Below are 21,974 nucleotides of genomic sequence, written 5' to 3'. Positions count from 1 at the left end.
CACCTCTTGCAAAGAATTTGGGGGAGGGGTATATAGAAAAAAACTCCATCTGCGGCAAAGAAAATCTTAAATCCATCACATTATTAAATTTCATAACTTGACCTTGCAAGCAATATAAGCAACTTACCATTTGCTAATTGTTCCCAAATCCAATAGTTTCATTAGGAAAAGTGCCCACTTCTGAAATGCCAATTTCAGTTCCAACCCCAATTGGAACAAGCATAGAAAAATAAGCTGCTGAAGAGGTACCTACGGTTTGTCGTGGACATGTACGACTGTTATGGCCAATGCCTTTGCATATACTACATCTTCTTGTTGCTTCCACAATCTCGAATGATGAAGGGTCTCGTCTTGTGCTGCTGATTGTCTTTCGACTCTTTGATGTTGGTGGACGTCCTCTCGGATTTTGAACATTAGGTTCATGAAGCATAGGTGTAGAAGTGTTCACTACCTGAGAAAGTCGATTTAAAGCAATCTCCTGTTGAGAGGAAGGCCATTTTGGGTATTCATCTTGCAAGCTCTCAACTATTTATTTCCTTTGTTCTTCTCGACTATTTTTAACACAATTCATATCATCGATTTCTCGATCATCTATTCGCCATTGTGAGTGGATATCGCTTGGATACAATACCTTACGTTCATCAAATAAATATCTGATCTTGTGTGCACAAGGAAGCCCCATGGTAGCCGTAAAGTGATTCATGCATGTGCGCAAAGTTGAATTAGTTGTAGCCAACTCAAATTGTTGGAAAAGCTTATCCAATGCAAAAACGGATACATGATTAACGAGCTCAAGGAAAAAAGGTGATACGCAACTTATGAGGAACTTTAATCTTTTCTGCTGAAAGCTGGGTTTTGATTTCTTGAAACTAGTTTTCAATAGCTATAGTTTCCTTTTAACCAAATAAAAGTCACCAGTTGAAAGTTGCAAGTATTTTTTAAGTTGCGCATGAGCACCTTCTACCCTAGAAGTAACACGGTTCCCAAAGTGAAGATGCTTATCTATCCATGCCTTTACAAAATATTCTTTATAAGGAAGCCAAGTGTTGGAAATATAATTGATAGCAATCATCTTCTCTTTAAACTTATCTTGAAATTCTTTCCAAGCTTCAAGATATGCATTTTCGGTTGGAGAGTTTATCAAAGTATTCCAACCAGATAAAAATTCCTCCCAATTGTCACCATCTTGAAAATGACGTTTACATTTCGACAAAATATTTTTATCAATATGCCATACACACAAAAGATTAATAGATCTTGGAAATACAATCTGTATGGCTTTCATCAAGGCCAACTCCCTGTCTGTTACAAATACTATTTGTTGAGAAACACCCCCCAGCATGTCATCAAGCATTTCCAAAGCCCATACATAATCTTCTGTTTCCTCTTTCGGTAGAAATGCAAAGCATGAATAAAATGAAGAACTAAAGCTTGTCATTCCAACAACATCAAATAATGGCATCTTGTATTTATTGGTCTTATAGGTGCAATCCATCATAAAAACATTAGAGTATCTTTTGCTCAATATTATTGATTGAGGGTGAGCAAAAAATAAATGTGTCAAACGACCTTCTTCATCATTTTTAAGATTGTAGAAGAAACCACCATTGGCAAGTTCATCTACTAAGGCTTGGATTGGGGTACGGCCTGCTAGTATCTCTTTACGAACCTTGGCAATACAGTTGTAGACATCTCTTGATATTGATAAAAATTGTGGATTACTTTGCTTAAGAGAAGAAAGCATTTGGCGTGGTTGTATACCCGCAATAGTCATTTCCTTAATTCGCAAAACCTTTTCTTTTGAAAGCCGACGACTGGAGGGATGACCTGAGATGTCTTCTGAAAATTTATGGTTGTGCTCCAAATTTTTTATGTTGAGTATCCACGAACCATTGCTGATCCTTCTACCATCAATTCTAAATGGACAATTTATCAAGCGTGAGCAACTGTCTTTTTGACGAAGATTATCTGGAATCTTACGAGTATTTCTATAAATACCTCCTCTATCACCTCCAATGATAACTTTCTTGTCCTTTTCTGATTTCTTAATGCTTATAATGTACCCTTGGGATTGTGCATGCTCAAGAAGCTCTTCTCGATTTTGAAACTCCATCTTTAGAGGTAGAAGCATTTCCATATTCTTAGGGCATTCTTCTTGGCTTTGAATGTCCATTGTAGGAAAAAAATATCTGTTATAAAGTGAAAAAAAAATGTTAGTGAGTTAGATTAAAATGAATAGCACATGCCATGTGGCTACAAACACATCAACTTAAAAGCAATTGATGCAATTCTTCTTGGGAATAAAAAAGAAGATAAAAGCCACATAAGTATTATGTACAAACAAAACAATTTAACACTTCTCTTAATTAGAATTACTATTTGTATATTAAGCTGAGATCAAAGAATATTATCGAACCAAATCAGAAAACAAAATCCTATAAACAACCTAATTTTATTTATTAGCTAACTTCACAACTAAAATCATTAACTCATTTCCAATCTAATAACTTGTTGTTAATAATGAAATTTCACAGTCATAAATAACTAAGCTCTAGTCTTAACAAAGAGAAGCAAAAAAAAACAAAAAAAAAGCATACGCAGCCATTAATAACAACCAAACCCAATATCTAAGCCAACAAGAAGAGAAACTAATCCCTCTGGTGCATTTCACCGAACACTTGAGAAGCGAATCTAATCGCCCAAAATGAAAAACTCTGGTTTCATAGTCATTGGATATTTTCACAAGTCAGAGAGAGAGAGAGAGAGTAGAGAGTAGAGAGAGAGGCATACTCTAAAGCGAATCTAATCACCCAAAATGAAAAACTCTGGTTTCATAGTCATTTGATATTTTCACAGTCAGAGAGAGAGAGAGAGTAGAGAGTAGAGAGAGGCATACCTCTGATCGTGGGCAAAGGCTTCAAATGTTGCCGGCAAAATAGTGATGATGGGAACCTCTTCTTTCGATTTGAGCTTTGTGAGAGAGAGAGAGAGAGAGAGAGAGAGAGAGAGAGAGAGAGAGCATGAAGCTCTTGATTTTGGCCTTGCGAGAGAAAGAGGTAACAAGGGTTACAGATATTGGATGCAAATTTGGGGCGAGAGGATGCGGAAACTAGGGTTACAGATTCTGATCGTGAGAGAGAGAGAGATGGAATTAGGGTTTCATTGAAGAGTATTCACGTCATTGTATAACTACTATTTCTGTTATAACCTAGAACCCATTTCAGCCGGTCAAAAGGTTTAAATGCGGGTGTCCGCAAAATGAAAAGTGGCGTAAATATCAGCTCCCCAGATTAAACATCGATAAGGCTTTCAAGTTATAAAAAACAGAAAGAACATAAGCAATGCCAAAACCCTTTTAATCATAAACAATATGAACTTGATATAGTTTATGTCTCTAACTTTTGGGAACACATAGCCCATATTCCAATCAGAAAAGGAAAACAATTGGATCAGCAGTTCATTTATTCCCAGATTTTGATGCTACCAATATTCCCAATTTCGAAAAATCCTTTGTAGGTCCTTTGCATTTAAAAGAATAAACAATAGATTCGAGGCCTAAAAGACAATGAGATCAAGAACTCAGGCACAATAAAATTAGGAACTCTAGTCCAAAAGCATAGAAATCTAATAACCAGGAGGCTTTGAGATTAAATGAATTTAAAACAAAACTACTGATAAACTTTGTATTCATGTAGCAAGCCTTCATTCAAAACACTAAAAAGAAATAAAATAACCAAACCATCTCAACCATACCATAAGTAATCTAAATCATCATTATCATCGAAGAATTAACACAAAGAAAACAAACTCCAAGAATTAGCATATTACCCGCAAGCGTGAAATTATCGGGGGTTGATGACATGGTGGTGATGGGGATGCTTCTTGGTTCCACCTTCTTCCCCTCTTCGATTTCCTTCAATAATCCCTAGCAAGAAATTCTCAAACTCCCTCTTTGCAGCTATTACCCTTTTTTTTTGGAAATCAAAGCTCTCTATCCCTTACTCTGCTCACAAAAGGATGGGGACGATGGCTGACCGGAATGAGCTCAGAGGGGATCGGATTCAGAGGTATATATGTGTATAGAGAGAGAGAGAGAGCTGCAAAATTATAAATGGATTTTGAGATGGTTTTTGAAGGCAGCAGATGTTGATAGAGGCAACGGTGGAAGAAGTGAAGGGGAAGAAGAAGGTGGAGTAGGATCCTATGGCGGCGGTCGGAGATGCTTGCCGGCGAGAAGGGATTTGGTGGTCAGAGCTCCAAAACCTTCTCCCCTTTCCCTCCCCCTGATTTCCAGATCTCTCTCTGTGATTTTCTTACACAAAATGGAAGAAGGTTTGGGTCTTGGAAATGATAGCTGAAAATAAGATGATGGAATTGGGGTTTGTAGGAATAAAAAATGGGTTTTGGGTTTGGAAAATGGTGGAGTGAAGAAGAAGGTTGGATTTAATGGTGTTTTGAAATGGGTTTAGGGAAGAAAATGGTGGCTAATGTAGAGGGGTGTCGGAGAAGATGATGATGGAGTTGGGTTTGGATTGGGTTCCTAGGGTAAAAGAGGAGATGGAAATTTTAAGGGGTTTAAAAGAACAGGGGTTTGGAGGTAGAAGAAGGTGGGGGTTTCAATGGAGGTGGTGGTGCTGATGGGTTTGGGCGAAATAGGGTAGCAGTTGGAGAAGATGAAGGGATGGGTTTAGTTTGGCATAAATGGGTTTTGTGTCGGCTGATAGAGGAGATGAGGGTGTGAGATGGAGAGGTAGTTGGTAGTTTCACTGAAATGAGTTTCCAAGATCGGTTGGAGAAGATGAAGATGTGAGATGGGTTTCAAGAGGGAAAAGAAATGGTTGGATTCAATGGAGGTCAGAGGTAAATGGGGTTTCAAAATAAAATAGAAGAGGGTTTAAAAGAAAGATGGAGGTTGGAAATGGTTGTTAATGGTGGTGATGGGGTCGGAATTCCGGCAAAATGGCCGGAGAAGATGAAGTGGGTTTATAGGGTATGGCAATGGAGGGGTTGGCTAGAGAGTGAGATGGTGGCTGGGATGGGTTTTTAATGGAATCGGGTTTAAATCTTGGGGGAGTTGAAGATGGTGGTTTGGCAGGAGCTCCGGCAGAGTGGGGTCGAAGAAGATGAAGAATTGCCGGAATTTGTAGAGGAGATGTAGTTGTGTTTAGGAAATGGTGGCTGAAATGGAGATGGTTACGGTGGTAGTGGAGATGAAGGTGGAGGATGACGATGATGGCTGCCCTCCCCTTTCTCTATTTGCCTCTTTTTCTCTCCTCTCTACTACTGTGCTCTCCCCTCCATACCCACGAGATTCTTTGTGATTTTATAGCTAGGGTTGAAACCCTCATCTAATCTCAGCCATCCATTCCCCTTCCATTCCCCTTTTGATGGATTGGATCACCTCCACCCTTGTAGAAAAATCTAGAACCTTAGGCATGTGCTCCTCAATCACCACCCTACATTTGATCCTATGGTCCTTGTTCGTTGCTTGCAGAGGAAGCAATAGAAATTTTCAAGAATACCCCCTTTTAAATGGGAAATGATATATTCTGCCCCCTTCTCTCTCATGGGCAGCCCAGCTAGTGTATTTGTGACCACTCTTTTACACAACCAGGGGGTGGCTTAGGGTAGAGAAAATGAATTCTTCTTCTTCTTCTTTGCAAATGAGAACTGTTACTAGCACTCCCTTTCTTGCTAATTCACCCCCTTTTTCTTGCCTAACTAGGGAAATGATATTGACACATCCATGCTTAATTTTTGGCAAACTCGACTTGTCTTTTTCTTCATGTTATCTTCTTGCAGGGCACCTTGGGAACGGTGATGACCATTGATGATTTTTTTAAACACCGAGACGAGAAACAAGATGGGCTAGTGAAAATGCTATTTGGAGCTTAGTGGTACAAATGGGAGAGTGCTAATACCAAAACTCACGGGTATTTTGTAACTCTTTCAATTTTTTTGTGAAAATGAAATAGAAGATCAGGGCAATTGAACGGAGGATGTCAATGGGGTTCAGAGATCACCCAGGATTTCAAAAGATTTCCAAAATATATGGAAATGGGCATTTTTCGGGTTTCGGGTTCGATTTTTTCGAAACTTTTGAGATTCGGTTTCGGAATTTTATTCGACTTCAAGGCTTTATTAGATTTTGAGGGCTTTAGGGTCCGGTCAAAATGGGGTGTCTACAGATGCCCCTCTTTGGCAGAGGGCTCTTGTCGCACGAATGCCAAAGCTGAAGAGACAACGTATTTTGATCGGCCCAAAATTTCAAATGAAAAATACAAAAGGGATTAGATTTTTATTAAATGGCAATTTAGACTTTGAACAATCAGGCGGAACCCACACGCAGTAACAAGTAAGGAAGATTTGCTATGCGAAACCTTCACAGAATAACAAACAGGGAAGTTTATTATGCGGAACCCTCACACAGTAACAAAAGAGAAAATTTTATTAGGCGGAACCCTCACGCACTAATTAAAAGGAAAAGCATATATATATATATATATATATATATACATCCTAACCAGAGGCACCAACCCTAGTCTAATCTAGCAGAGTCAAGGAAGTCTTAACTCATGACAGACTGATGAGTGTACTAGGACCGTATTTGCAGCCACACGAGGTGAACTACCCTAGTCTATAAATGGGTCAAGGCTCCTAACTCTAGGCTCCACATGTGTAAGCAACACATGTTCATCCCCATATGAATGCAATATATATATATATATATATATATATATATATATATATATATATAGGCACTTCCTAGTTGGGTTTCACTAAGTCAGTAAGTATATACATAATATATAAAACAAAGTGGGGCTCCGGACTCAATCTATCGGGCACTATGCATATGATTCATACTTTAGATGTATAACACAAGTACACCTAGTGTTATACATAGTATGCTTCATTGCTCATCGGCTGCTGTAAACACAAGTACACCTAGTGTTTACGGCTGCAGCGTTAGCGCATAGCTTGGAAATAGATTCAACGGCCCATAGGTTAATGACATCCCATCTGGTACATGCCAAATCTATCCCGTGGAGCCAACAATAAAAAATAATGAAAGAACCAAAAAAAAAATGAAAGAAGTAAGGAATATGATACTGCATGCTGTGCAGAGTTACGCACTCATTTGGTGCCCTTGGCTTCTAGTGAAAAAGGTTCCCATTTATAATGATTTTACCCCAACATTTCTTCAAAATTAATAAAAAAAGCATTTTTACAGAGTTAGGCAATGTTCCAAGAACTCCCCAGCAGAGTCGCCAGCCTGTGCACCCCGATCCCGAGGACGGTGAGCGAGGGATACGAGATCCCATGTCAATCCTCTAAGATCTCCATAATGTGAAGGAGAGCTCTACCAAGGAACTCTCAAAATGGTGCCACTCACTGCATGGGTAGCGATATAAATGAGATAATTCTTGATTCAGGGACTAGCCAGGAACCAAGACGTACCTATAACAGAGAAGAGTCGCCATCCAAGGAAATGGGCCCTGGACCCCATGAAATACTCTGTTGCAACGGATAACCAGAGATACAAAAGTCTGTGCCTGATGACGAATGGGGAAGGTGTTAAGCGCCCCCAATTCGCCCAAGTGCAAGCACATGGTCTCTTATGCCATTTATTATTAAGTTTGAAGAGTTTTGGGCAAAAATCAGATAAAATGGGAACGAGTATCCCCAAGAAAACGTCTATCTAAGCATGCACGACCCGGGAATGGGCAAAAGAAAATAAACATTCAAATCCTAACTCACCGCATCTACTCCTAACCCATCACATTTAGGAAAGCAGTAACATCCGCATGCACAGCTACAGCTAAGCAAGTAATATAGCAGATATGAGAAGCAGGAAAGCAGTAAATATCTACAGCTAAGCATATGATTATGATAAGTAAGCAGATAAATGTTACAGCTAAGCATGTAAATAAGCATGTGAAACTAAACACACAAGGAATAAGCAAGCTGAAAGTAAACGTACAAGGAATCAAAGACAAACACACGATAAGCTAAAGGATGCGAGGAAAGAAAGGAATCAGAAAGTCGATGGTATGTGTAAACCCAAAATGCCAGGGAAAAGAAAAAGGGACATACGATAGACTCAGGGAGCGATTCTAAAGGAATCGAGCTCAGTGATCCTGATCCGCTAAAGATCGGACAAGTCTCTCAGTCGTCATAGCCTATCGCTGGGCTCAGCGAGGACAATCCCTGTGAAGGGGCCACGCTACGTCGTCACCCCTCCCAAAACCTGATAAAACGTTAGAAAATCGATGAAAACCGAAAAACCACAATCAAGATCGGCAATGGAATGAAAAGAGGGCTCCGATTGACCTGGCAATCACCATCCTTGCCCATTTCGTTTTTTTTTTTAAAGGTTTGAAAGATTTTTTGGATGTTTAAATGATTTTTTGAAGGGTTTAAATGATTTTATTGAAAAATTTGACTGAACTTTGGATAAAGATCCCAAGCTGCCTACGTACCCTATGGAAAGGGATCAAGCCAACGTAGTTCGAAACAGCTTTTCGAAATACGCTTTGAGAGTTTTTTGATGTTTTTTGTTATTTTTGGGTTTTTGTTATTTGATTTTTGTGTATTTTTATCCCTTTCGATTGAAAGGGGATTTTGGCTCAAGAGGTTGCCGTCCGTCATCGCCAAACCCGACAAAGTGTTCCCATGATCGATGGAATCCTGAAACTCGAAAAGGATCCCGAGGAACGTCCAAAGAATAGTCCCGAAAAGAAAGGAAAACCCCTCAGACCCTGTGAAGATCCTAAGATAGGGAAAATGATAGGAAGGGCAAGGGGTTGGCTCGAGAAAAATTCCGTCATCGTCTAAACCCGAACAAGTGTTCCCAAAAATCGATGGGATTCCGAAATGCAAAGAGTATCCCAAGGAATGTGAAGAGTGAACCCGAAAGAGAAGGATCTCCTAAACCCTATAAGAAGTAGTTATCTCAAAGAAAAGGGAACCCCTAAGACCTATGAGAAAGGATGACCTCAAAGAGGGGGTAACCCCTAAGCCCATGTAAGAAATTATGAGATAGAAAAAGGAACATGAAGGGTAAAGGGGTGGATCAAGAAACATTCCATCATCACCTGGACCTGAGAGGGAGTTCTTGAAAGCGGATATGAATGTCAGACATAAGTGATAACCCAGATTCAAATGAAGATTCCCAAAATGGGAGAAAATCTTTGGAATAGTGATATAACTTAAGTCTTGACCTATAACTTAATAAAGAGAGGAGGAGGGAATAACAATATCAACAACTAAGGGGTAAGGTACGTACTACTAACACCATACAAATAACAACGGGTAATTATCAAGGATAACTACAAATTTGGAGCACATTAGTGGGATAGTCGAACACCCAATAATGGAAGAAGTTCCCCTTCTCGTATAGCGTTTGATATAACCATTGACATTCACACAAATAAGATCCAAAAGGCTTTTGATACTTTCTCGTGGCCTGTAATTGAATTTTCAATAGTCAAAGCGGAACCCATAAGTACCTCTTTGCATTTCAGCTCTGAAACACTCTTCTAGCTGTCCTAAATCTGAGCAGTAGCTCCCAAAGTAGGAAACACTCACACTCTAAAGAGGGATGCCAATGATAAAATGAGGCAAAAGGAAGCAAGCTTGATCCAATAATGCTGTAATCTGATGAAGAATTTTGAATGATCTAAAGCAAAATGAATTCCCTGCTTGATGAAACAACCACCTTACTAATATTTGGGATAAAAAAATAAAGGAACACTGTAGTCACCTCAAAATGGAAATCAAAGGCAATTTAAGCACTCAAAAACTCAAGTCATAGCAATAAGCATGCACAGCATGTGATCTTATAATTTTGAGTGCTAATATTAAATTCAGATAACCCCAGCACCAGCAGTTAGAAACTAATATTTGGACTACTACGCTTTAATAATGGCAACACTTGCTCTGTAATCTCACCATTCAATAAAAAAATGATCATGTTCATAGCATTCCAAACATGTAAGGTAACTGTTCCATGTAGAAGGTGAAAGTGACTGCCTTGCCATTATCAAAGGGTGGTAATGCAAATATCAAATACCCAAGGAAAATGATGTCTTCAAATACCTGACGAAAATGATGTCATCACAATTCTACTACCATGGCCTAAACTCATCTTGTCTGTTCTCACTTAGGTATTCAATAGATAGTGCTTATATATTTTGAATTATTGCTAACCGGTTAGAAAAAAGGAGAAGACACAATATCCATGACCTGGAGATGGCATCGGTATGACCATGCTATTGATAATTGCACAAAGCCATCTAGACTTAAAAAAAAAAATTAGATGAGGTTATTCAAGCAAACTAAGAATGCAGACAAGTTGGATTAATGCAATTACTAACATAGCCGTAACAAAAAAGAATTACCTAGATTGGGGTAGTTACCGGAATCGGGTGCAAGCGAGATAGATTAATCTTGGATGCGGTCGAAAAGTAGAGCTCAAGCTCTCCCTCTAAAATGTCCTTTCCTCCCTCAGCTCCCTCTTATTCTCTTTTTATCTCCCTCTCGATCAGCTGCCATCTTACCAAAGAGAAGAAGATGGAAAGGGGCTTTGCTATGGGTCGGCGATTAAAAAAAAAAGAATGAAGATGATGAATAGAGAAAGGTTTTGATGGAGATGGTGATGGAGGTGAAGGCTAGTGGTGGAGATGGTGGAATCCGGTGGGCAGTGGATTTGATGGTGGCAAGGGCTGATGGAGGGGTTTTTAATGGTGGCTAAGAAGATAAACCAAATGGGTTTGGCGTAGAGATAGTGGCTGAGGTAGTGGTGGACATCAAGGAGGTTGAGATGGGTTTGGGTCGGAGATAAGGTGGGGTCGAGTGGCAATGGTGGGGCTGCAAATCCCTCCAACTTTTCCCCTGATTTTTCCCCAGCCAAATGAAGAAGAAGACCCCTCTTGTTCTGATTTTTTTAATCTCTCCCTCTATGCCTCTCTCTGATTTTTGCAAATCCAAAGGGGTAGAGATGGCGGCCGGAAAAAATGATGGTTGGTCGGCGTGGTGGAAGAAGGCCGGATTCCGGCGAGGATTCCTGGAGAAGAAGGTTGCAACGGTGGGTGAGAAATGAAAGTGAAGGTGGAGGCTAGCTAGGGTCAGATTCGGATGGGGTGGAGTTTGGTCGGATTCCGGCAAGCTTGCCGGAATCAATGGAGATGGTGGCGGAAATGAAGAAATGGTGGTGGTGAAAAATGGTGGAAGAGGTGGCAATTGGAGGTGAAGGTAGAAGGGATGGGTTTTTTAATGGAGGTAGATGGGGTAAAGATGGTTGAGGTAAAGGAAGGAAATGAAGAGGGTTTGATGTGGGTTTTGGATTAGAAAATAGTGGTTGTTGATGGTGGTTCAATGGTGGGTTTTGATTTGGGTTAGGAAATAGAACAAGAAAATGAGGTCTGTTGAGGGTTGGTACCGGATTCCGGTGGCCGGGTTCGATGGTGGAAGAGATGGAAAAGGGGTAGCTAGTGGTGGTGTAGCTGTGGAGGTTGCAGGGAGAAGATGGCGGTGTTCGATGGGAAAGATGAAGAGGATTGTTAACTTACCAACTTCTCTAAAAGCTTAAGCTGTTAGAGAAAGGCAGTATTTATCTTTTATACTTTAACACTCCCCCGCACGTGTGGCCCACTTGGCAAACACGTGGCACATGTGGTCCCACTTTGGGCCGACCATTGCATGTGGATTTTTGCTATCCGGGAGGTTTGAACTTGAGACCTTTGGCTTTGATACCATGTTAACTTACCAACTTCTCTAAAAGCTTAAGCTGTTAGAGAAAGGCAGTATTTATCTTTTATACTTTAACAAGGATGATGGTAGAAGAAGAAGAAAATGGGGATTGTAATGGAGGAGGTGGAGGCGGCTTGGCCGGATTCCGGCAAGGACGGCCGGAGAAGATGGGGTGAAGGTGGAGGCAATAAGAGAGCTAGGTGGCGGAAAGGTAGATGGTGGAGGTGGGGCTGAAACTCGCTAGAAAAGCATGTTTAGGGTTGTCTTTTCTTCGTTTTCTTCATAATTGTTTTGTAGAGAATCTCATGAGAAGTTATCTTGCATGATCTAATATGATTTTTGATTGGTCAATTTGCTTTATTACCGATTTTGGTGAAAGAAGAACCATGTTAGATGTGAAAATTGGGTGTTTAACCAATTAGGGTTTCAAGTGGCTTTTGAATCGTTTTACAAAGCAAGTGTTTCGAAACTAAGGATTTTTCACAAAGTTATATTTTTTGAGTTCTAATTGGGTCAAAATAACGCCAAAAATCTAAAAGTTCCAGTAGAATTCATTTATTTCGATGACTATAAAATTCGTTCAAAAAATATCCGAAAATGAGAAATTTGATGAATAAAAATTTGTTCATGTATCAAAACAATTCGAAATTAGACGAAATTTTGTTCTCATAATCCTTTTAACATTTGAACATCATATAAAAATTTTCAAAAGATTTTGAGTTTATTTATTATTTTTATTAGAATTTTTAAATAAAATCACTGATTTTCACATATATATATATAAAGGAGATACTACCAAATAAACTCTTCAAAAGATGAAACTTCGTAATAAGATGAATTGACCCAGAAAAATCATATTGTGAATTTGCATATTTTAATATTTTTTATTGATTTTTAATTGATTTGACAAGAACATAAATAAATCTGTTAAAAATAGTAAAATCCAAAAATAATGTGTGAAATTTTTACTATAATTTTCTACTATTATGAGCATCTTTGAGTAAAAGTTTAGTTTGATTTGGAATTTGTTTGCTATGTATTGCTTTGTAATGTCACAAATGTGGCATAAAATTGGTAAAATCAATTAAAAATCGAATTTTAATCTCTATATCGTGAACAATTCAAGAAGAACATAATTTTATAGAACACATCATATTCCAAAGTTTCTGAAGTAGAGAACTTAGTTTGCTACGGGTTGCTTTGTAAAATCACCTACTTGGCCTGAAACTGGTAAAATCAATTAAAAATTGAAATTAATTCAAAGTGTCATGAAAATTTTTCAAAAAACTATAATTTTCCATCATATATTCAATCCTTAAGCCACAGAAATAGAAACCTTAGGAATCATTGATCTTCTTTGTAAACTTGCGATATAATGATAGTTTAGATGCCAAGGTGGCATTCATAATCGTATCCAAATTGCGATCAATCCTTGACAATTTAAGCATTTAAATTATAGTATGTTGTTGGCTCCTAGGTTGTAGTCCACAGAAATCCTGAGAAACATGCCAGGCAATAATATACTATAACTTATATGCTAAATTGGGCAAGGGTGGAAAGCCTGGTTCCCTTCCATGGATGCAACCCAAGGATGAAACTTGTCAGCCTTAGAGCCATTGGTATTCCTTAGATTTTAGGACTTGACAATTTGAGCATTTAAATTATAGTATGTTGTTGGCTCCGTGATTGTAGTCCACGGAAATCCTGAGAAACATGCCAGGCAATAATATACTATAACTTATATGCTAAATTGTGCAAGGGTGGAAAGCCTGGTTCCCTTCTATGGATACAACCCAAGGATGGAACTTGTCAGCCTTAGATCCATTGGTATTCCTTAGATTTTAGGAGTTAAAAACCTTTAAAGAACTGAAAATCATTAACTTCACAATCTGGGTTAATCAAACCCATGTTTTTGGAACCGTTGGATAACGGTATCACCTCGTAGGAACCCTTAGAGCTGATTAGGAGCACTTACGTCACGTCATGTTCTAGGTTTTAGGGTGTCCTAGAGTTAGGAGTTTAGCCTCATCATGGCCGTTTGCTATGGATAGCAACCGTGTCATGGATCTAGTTACACTAGTTAACCCATCTCCCTATAGGGCAAGCCTAGTTAACCTAGGATGTAGGTTCACCTGCATTAGTTTAGGAAACGTTTTGCACTTAGATATGACCATATAGCATCTTAGTTGTAGTCCTAGGATAATAAAATCTACTAAACTTGAATTAAATAATCTCTTGATAACTGTTGAAACAGTCAATCCAGTCTAGATTGGTGTCCTAAATGTCTTAGGCATATAGTTTAGTTTCGGCACCGAACTACGATCGACTCTGATTCCAGTGAGGCTTGGATACATAGGCAACTTTGGATGCTTGGATGGCATATCGAGCACGAGTCGACCCACCACAAATGGTGGGGTTTTGTATGTTAGTTTTTTTTAATTGAATTAATCAAAATATATAGGATCTTCCACAAATTAGAATTTTATGAGAACATTCACTTGGATTGAATCGAAACAAATTAATAAAATCAAGATACACATTAGGGATTATATTGAAATTAGATTTTAGGATGCATGTCACATAGTTCGCACATTACTATAGAGTTAAATGAACCATTTAAAAGAAATTCAAAAGAGTTAAATTTTAAAATTAAAGACTGGATTATCGGGCAAGAATGGTGCATATGGTGATAATTTCCCATACCTTCCATTCTCGTAATCAGGTAACGAATCTAGATTTCTGGTCACTTATGGGTCCTAGATCTTTCATCTAGGCGGCGACTCTGTCATTCTCTTTTGCGTGAAAATCGGATTGCTTTAGTGATTCCAAGTTCACGGAAAGGATGAATTAAATCAATAATAAAAAGCACACGCCAACCGTGTGGGTACGAGAGACCAAGAGAGGGAGGCGGGCCGCGCCCCTCTCGCGGGATCGGGTCTCACACTTTGACTTGATCATGTCCAAATGGTGATGTCTTCACTGTATGTACAAGCTCTTGGTTCCTTTGATCCTTGATCCACAAGCCATGTGTTGAATTGAGTTGGGTAGTGGTGATTATGACATGAAATTCCTGTATACAACACCTCAAAGCAACACATTAGTCCATAAATGCTAATCAATTTAGTTTCCTAGCATAAAAAAAAGAAGGTAAGGTGAATGATTAACCTATGGGAACCCTTGGGCTTACACTAACTAATTAAGCCAAAAATTTTAATTAACTAATTCACCCCCTCTTGGGTTGTCACACTTGTTTTTCATTTGGTATCAGAGCTTAGGATCTTAAAGAGATATTTTAATTTTAAAATCTACGAGAGATAAAGATCCGTGAAAATCCAAATGGAATTTAAGGAAGGCCGATCCGTTCTAATTCCTCCATACGTTAATGGAATGAATTATAGAGGTTGAAAAATCTAAATGCTTGCCTATCTCAAATTCATAGATTTTGACATGTTAGATGTCATTAAAAGGGGATTTTCTATTCCAAGGAAAAGTAATAAAAATAATCCAAAATTATTTTCATTAAATTCAAAAGCTATAGTTATATTATGTTGTGGATTATTTTCCAATGCTTTTGAGAAAATTTCATCATGTACAAATGCAAAAGAAATTTGGACTTCTCTTGAAAACTTTTATGAGAAAAATCTTTCATCAAATGATAAAAATACTGTCCTTGGACAAAAAGAAATTTCTAAAAAATCTTTTGCAAATGAAAATACTTTCAAACTCTCAATCTCCAATTTCGAAAAGCAAATTGAAAATTTAAAATTGGAAGTTAATGAAAGTTTGAAAAGAAATAAAAAATTAAGTTTGTCAAGCAAAGTTTTAATATAAAAAATGGTGACTTAATTAGAAGATGCAATACCCTTGGAAAAGAAAATGAAAGCCTTGAAAACACAAACATGGAACTAAATGAAAAATATAAACATGTTTGTGAAAATGAAGAACAACTAAAAAGTAGTTCATCTCATGAAATAGATTGTCTTGAAAATTAATTAAATGAGATAAAACTAGTAAATGAAGAACTCTCAATTAAGAAACAAAGCCTACAAGAAGAAAAAAATAAATTTGTTTGTTTACTTTCGAAGTCTTGTGATTCTATTTGCTCCTCATCTACCCAAGCTTACTCTTGTTCATATTGTGGTAGATTAGGGCATCACAAATCTAGTTGTAGGCTTAGATTTGTGAAGTCAAGCAAGTTTGTTTGGGTAAGAAATAACACACTCCCACAAACAAACTTGAGAGGAACCAAAGTTATTTGGGTTCCAAAGTACCCCATTTAAACTAATCATTGAATATATTAGTTTAGGGGTTGGGCTTAAAAGTTTATATCATATGAATTTTCTCTCTAGATACTATATTTTAATGTTGGATTTCTTGTATCTAGATTGCATTGCTTAAATGATATACCATGTCATAGTTGAGCTTAGATACACATCATTATACATAATTTAATAGAATGTATGTTTGCCATTAGATAGAGCTTAATGATGACAACATATTCATGCTATAGTCTAAAAGTAAATCAATATTATATTTATCTTAGACTATATTTTGTACTTTATTGAATATCTCTTTGAAAAATCCAACTAAATGCAAAATCTCATCATCATGCACTTAACATCCACAAATAGAGAACTTAAAATGACAACACCTTGCTAGACATAGATCAAACTTGTGTCATCATCCTCATCTAGCAAAATCCATCAAAGATCATCCACATAGAACTTCAATTGTAAATCATGTCACTTCAATTCCATGAGCTCAAATGATAGAAAAATAGAAATGAATTTTTAGATGTCCTCACATGGCCTAGGGATCAAGTTTACAAGTCCATTAGAATCCCATAGATGTGAGAAAAATAGGAGAAAATTGATTAGACCACGAAATCCCTTGAAAAATATCAAGAAAATGAAAATAGGGGTGTGGCGGTCGACCGAGCCTCGGCAGGCATCCGCAGTAAGGAAATAGAAGAAAAATAAATAGGAACAGGCGGGTTGCTGAGGGCGACCGCGATAGCTCGGTCGACCGAGATAGTCGAAAACTGGGTTTTAAACCCCTTCTGCCGTTCATTTTCTATCTTCCGCGAAGCTTCTCTCTCCTAGGGTTTTTGCTCCTCCTCATCCCCAAATCGATTTTCGATGTCAAAGCCTCAAGATTAATATGGTTAAGTGAGTTTCATCCATCTTCCTCCTTCAATCTCTCTTTTTCTTTCTTCAATTTCTTAGTTTCTTCATTTCCTCTCTTAAATCTCTCCATAGTTCATCTTCTTCTTGATTCCTCTCATTTCTCCCATAAATCTCTTTGTTTTCTTTCTAGTTTCATCTCATTCATCCATTCTCCATCATCCCTCATCAAAATCCCAAATTTCTTTGTGTTTCTTCATCTTCCTCACCAAACCCTATCTCTAGAATGTCGACTTCAAAGAAAACCACGGCACAAAAGGGCAAGCGAGTGAGAACCGAGCCGGAAGAAGAAGTATTCCCCACCAAACACTTCTACAACAAGAAGGTAATGGATCGATTCACCGATTTCACAAAGCGAGCCATCATCTCGGGGCGAAAAATTATCTTCCAGGACTTCAAAAAATTAATCTCTTATCATTATTCGAATTCCAAGGTTGGACCTTCTTTCTCTCATATAGCACTTTGGTTTATCATGAGCTAGTTAGATACTTTTATGCTAATTTGGATATTCCCCATGGTGGAGTAGTCATGAACACCTATATTCAAGGGAACAAATTTGAATTAAATTTGAAAGACCTTTGTACTTGGCTTGATGTGCCTAATGATGGCAGAAGGATCTTGTTTTGGAAAAGGGACGAAATTGAAAAGCATTTCCCAAGGAAAAAAGTGTATGAGACACTAGGAACCATTCCCCCTTCTGCAGATAAATTGAACATCAACCCCATTGTGATGAATCCCACTGCGAGGTTGATTCACAAGATTATAGCTTACAACATTACCCCTAGAGCCAGAAATTTTGATGCAGTAAAACCCTTTGAAGCCCTCCTGATTCATTGCATTATGAAAAAGATCAAGTTAAATCTAGGATTCATCATTCTAGGATACATAGATGAGGTTGTCAAAAGAGGACGGGGAGGTCTGCCATATGGGATGCAAAGCACTAAGCTTATGAGGCTTAAGAAGATCAACCTAGAAAATGCATTCTCTGAAAATCTTGATCCCGTTCTCAACCACACCACCATTACTCTGATGAGAATTCCTATGCTTGGTGGAGGTGGTCCCAGTACGGTTGTACCAGATGAGGTAGATGAGGCTGTGAGAGAAGGTGAAGAAGTGGCCCAGATGCAGGAGCAGATTCGAGCGCAGGAGCAGCAGCGCCAGGTTCCCACTACTGGCTCATATGAGGATCTCGCTAGAGACATTGCCTCTTTGAGGACTGGCCTAGACACTCTCACAACTGGACTGGAGACCCTCACCGCTGGATTAGGGACTGCAAAGAGCCAAAGAGTCACTGATCACTCTGCTATGATGGAGTTCTTGAGAGAGGACATGAGACTTAGAGCTGAGTAGCATGCCGAGATGCTGCGAGCCTATAAGAGGAGCCAGACCACCAAATACTATTCCAGGACTCCACCTCGTGATGAGGGCCCTCTGCAGGAGTGATAGATGCTCAACACCCTCTCAGCAGTAGATGTACTGAAGCCTGCCCTATCTTGATCATCGTCTTTTTATTTCAGTTTCTTCTTCTTGCCCTGTATGGGCTTTTTGGACTATGTTTATATTTTCTTCTCATGGATGTTGTGTATGCCCAGTATGGGCTTTATGACTGATGTGGATGCTGCCCAGTGTGGGCTCTATGATTTGTGATGGATGGTTGTGCCCAGTAGGGGCTTTTTACGTTTCTGTAGTTGTGGATGGATATGCCAAGTATGGCATTATTATGGATGTACAGGATAGTTGCCCAGTAGGGGCTCTATGTTTTGTTTTTTGTTCATGTTCAGAGTTTATATGGTTTATCTGTTGTAGTGGTGATGAGAAGCACTTGTCTTTCACACTCATCCTCGTATCTCTGACATTGTGGTAGGATGTGAAGAGGGCTTGTCTCTTCCATCTCTTGTTCATGCATATTGGGCCTCATTTTGTTATATATATATATATATATATATATACACACACACACACACACACACACACACACATACATACATGACTCTGTTTGCCATGGATGTGTGTTTGTATATCAGTCACTCATTCTTGTATCCATGTGCTTATTAGACTGTATTCTCTTCAATATCATAATCTTTTATCTGATAATTATCCATTCCTATTCAAACTGTAATTCTCTTTTGAATGGAGCAAATCTTAATGGTTAAAAGGTGATTAAATTCAAATAATGTACTATGTGCTTGGAACAGTTACATTTAGATTAGATGCACATAGTTAGGGGGAGCTTTCACTTTCATATGTGTAAACCTCTAGGGGCAAGCAACTTGAACTTAAAAGTTATATTATAGTTCAGAGCATATCCATGCTCTAGAAGAGTCTTGTCTGCATTACATCAAGAAAACCCCTATAAGGATTAACTTGTGAACTTGGATAGTTATGTTATAGATCTAAGCATATCCATGCTCAGGTAGAGACTTGCCTACTTCAAGAGTTACGAATGCAGCCCAAGTGTTCAAATCACTTACCTTTTCCATCATAGTACCCCGTCATGCCCTATCACATAGGTTTCACCTAAGGTCAATGACAAATACAAAGGGGAGAGGCAAATGGTATCATATTCTTCTTTATATAGATCATTGTGATGTGCTCACAAGATCTATTGCCCCATTACGTGTACTTAAACTTGTAAATCTTAAAAAATAATAATAATAAACTGGTTCATCTAGCATTTTATCTTATTTTCTCTTTGATAAGCATCATATGAATTTAAAAGTCATATCATATATTATATAAATAGCTTATACAAGCTATTATTCACCTTGACACATCATTTGCACTTTCATTGTAAAATCCTTCTTTTTTGCTGTTGCTAAAAGGGGGAGAGTTTTTGGAATTGATTAGGTAGTCCATAGTTATATGCACAACATGCTTTACATTCACATATTACACTTGTTCATATAGTGAGGGCGAACCATGCTCTATTGTATATCATTTGATCTATATATGCCTATTATCTTGATATCTCCTGCCTCCCTAATCAATGTGTTTGCCATCATCAAAAAGGGGGAGAATGTAAGCTCAAGGGTTCCTATGGGTTCAAATATTCACCTTACCTTCTTGTTTTGATGCTAGCAAACCCAAATTGATTAGCATTATCGGACTAATGTGTTGCCTTGAGATGTTGCGCTCTATACAGGAATTTGATATGTCCTGTCGCCATTACACAACTCAACACAACACATGGTTTGCGGATCCACAAATACAATGATCAAAAGCTTGCACTCATAGTAAACACATCATCATTTGAAGGATGTTCAAGTCAAGAAGCTCAAGTTGAAGATCCCACAAGTTGCCTATCAAGTGTCAATTAAGAAGCTTGGAGATGAACATGCCATGATGACACCTCATGTACCTTTCAACATGCTTTGACGATTGGAGGGAGTCACATGAGCCAAAACAAGTTCAAGAAGTTCACTCACAAGTGACGGAGTCCAAGAAAGTGCCAAGAAGCCAAGACATTCCAAGAAGACTCAATGGTATACACTTTTAGAATGTGTTTTGGAGTCATCTTGATTTTATGTTAAATGCACTTTCAATAGGTTTTCAAATGGTTTTCGTACTTAAATTTTTATATCTTTGGAAACCAATGACATACCCAAAAATGTGTTTGAAAACCTATGACTAAAGCCCAAAGACCATGGCCCAAGACCCTGAATTTTTAATATTAAAAAGGATTTTCAAACAGGGTCGGTCGAACAGGGGTGTCCAGGGTGACCGTAGAAGCAGTGCTGGAAATCCAGCACTTGCATTCCAAAGGCGGTCCGGTCAAACGAGGTAGCCAGGCGACCGCGGAAATGGTTATTTTAAAAAGAATCATTCCGACATGGTTTGGGGCGGGCGACCGCCATGGGCCGGTCGACCGCAGATAGTGTTTTGAGCCGAAAATTTAAATCCAAACAGGTAGCCCTCGCCAGGCGACCTCCATGAGCGGTTGTAGACACCCCCATTTTGCTACGCTTTAAAAAGTGAAAGATTTGGTAGTATCATCGAGTCTTGAGTCCGTATTCAGCATTATATTAGGCATCTATGCATTTTAGGGTAGATTTCACCTCATTATGGGAGTTTTGAAGTTGATTCGCGATCCTGAAGGTCTCTAGGGGTTCTTTTGGCTTCTGGAAAATGAAAGTTTAAGTTTTCAAGCAAATGAAAAAACCTGGTATTTTTAGAATTTTCGGGGTTTCCCTCATTTTTACCTATTTTGCACTGCAGGGGTATTTTGGTCATTCCCGATGTGTCTCGTTTGACCCCCGAGTTATATTTGAGAAATCTTGAGTGATTTTAGAAATTTTGAAAAAGCTGCTATTTTTAGAAACTCATGAGGCTTCCACATTTTCATCATCTTATGGATATTTCAATCATTTCTCATATGTCCAAAACCATCTTGAGGGTACGGCTGATGGATTAGGAGTAATTTCGTAAGATTTGGAAAACCTGCTAAATTTAGATCTCTTAAGATTTTCTCTTAGTCTTGCACTTCGGGGGTATTTTAGACATTTCCAAACATATCATATTTAGTCCCTAAGTTGTGTCTAAGAAATCTTGAGTCCGTTTAAATTTTCGAAAATCTGCTATTGTGGACCCCGATCCGAGGACGGTGCCGAGGGACGCGAGATCCCTCCCGCAATCCTCTGGATCTCCACAAAGTGAAGGAGAGCTCTACCAAGGAACTCTCGAAACAGGTGCCACTCTCACAGCATAGCACGAGTGGCAATACAAAACGAAAGAGATACATCCTGATCAGGAGCCAGGGCTCGAAACCAAGATATACCTAAAAATAACTCAGAGTCGCCATCCATGGATGCGCCATGGAACCAAAACAAATGCTCTGTTTGCAATGGATAACCAGAGATATAAAAGGTCCGTGCCTGATGACGAATGGAGAAGGTCCGAAGAGCGCCCCCAATTCGCCCGAGTGCGAACACTTGGTCTCTTATGCCATTTATTATTAACCTCGAAGAGTTTTGGGCAAAAATCATGTGAAATGGGAACAATCCTTAGGAGTCGTCTATCTAAACATAGATTTCCTGAGAATAG

General features: G+C 38.6%; 1 protein-coding gene across 1 annotated transcript; it reads right to left on the bottom strand.

Annotated features, from left to right (window-relative positions):
• Positions 1-883: 883 nt before the first annotated feature.
• Positions 884-2,173, bottom strand: LOC143888507 (protein FAR1-RELATED SEQUENCE 5-like). Its single transcript, XM_077392964.1, has one exon. It carries the CDS (start codon positions 2,171-2,173, stop codon positions 884-886), a length of 1,290 nt encoding a protein of 429 aa, XP_077249079.1.
• Between the last annotated feature and the right edge of the window lie 19,801 nt (positions 2,174-21,974).

The sequence above is a fragment of the Tasmannia lanceolata genome, unplaced genomic scaffold (genome assembly GCF_043159265.1).
Source record: "Tasmannia lanceolata isolate RefF3 unplaced genomic scaffold, GAP_Taslan_0.1 ptg000012l, whole genome shotgun sequence".
In the NCBI taxonomy this organism is placed as follows: domain Eukaryota; kingdom Viridiplantae; phylum Streptophyta; class Magnoliopsida; order Canellales; family Winteraceae; genus Tasmannia; species Tasmannia lanceolata.
Note: the sequence above shows the minus strand (reverse complement) of the source record. Positions and strands in the feature narration are given on the sequence as shown.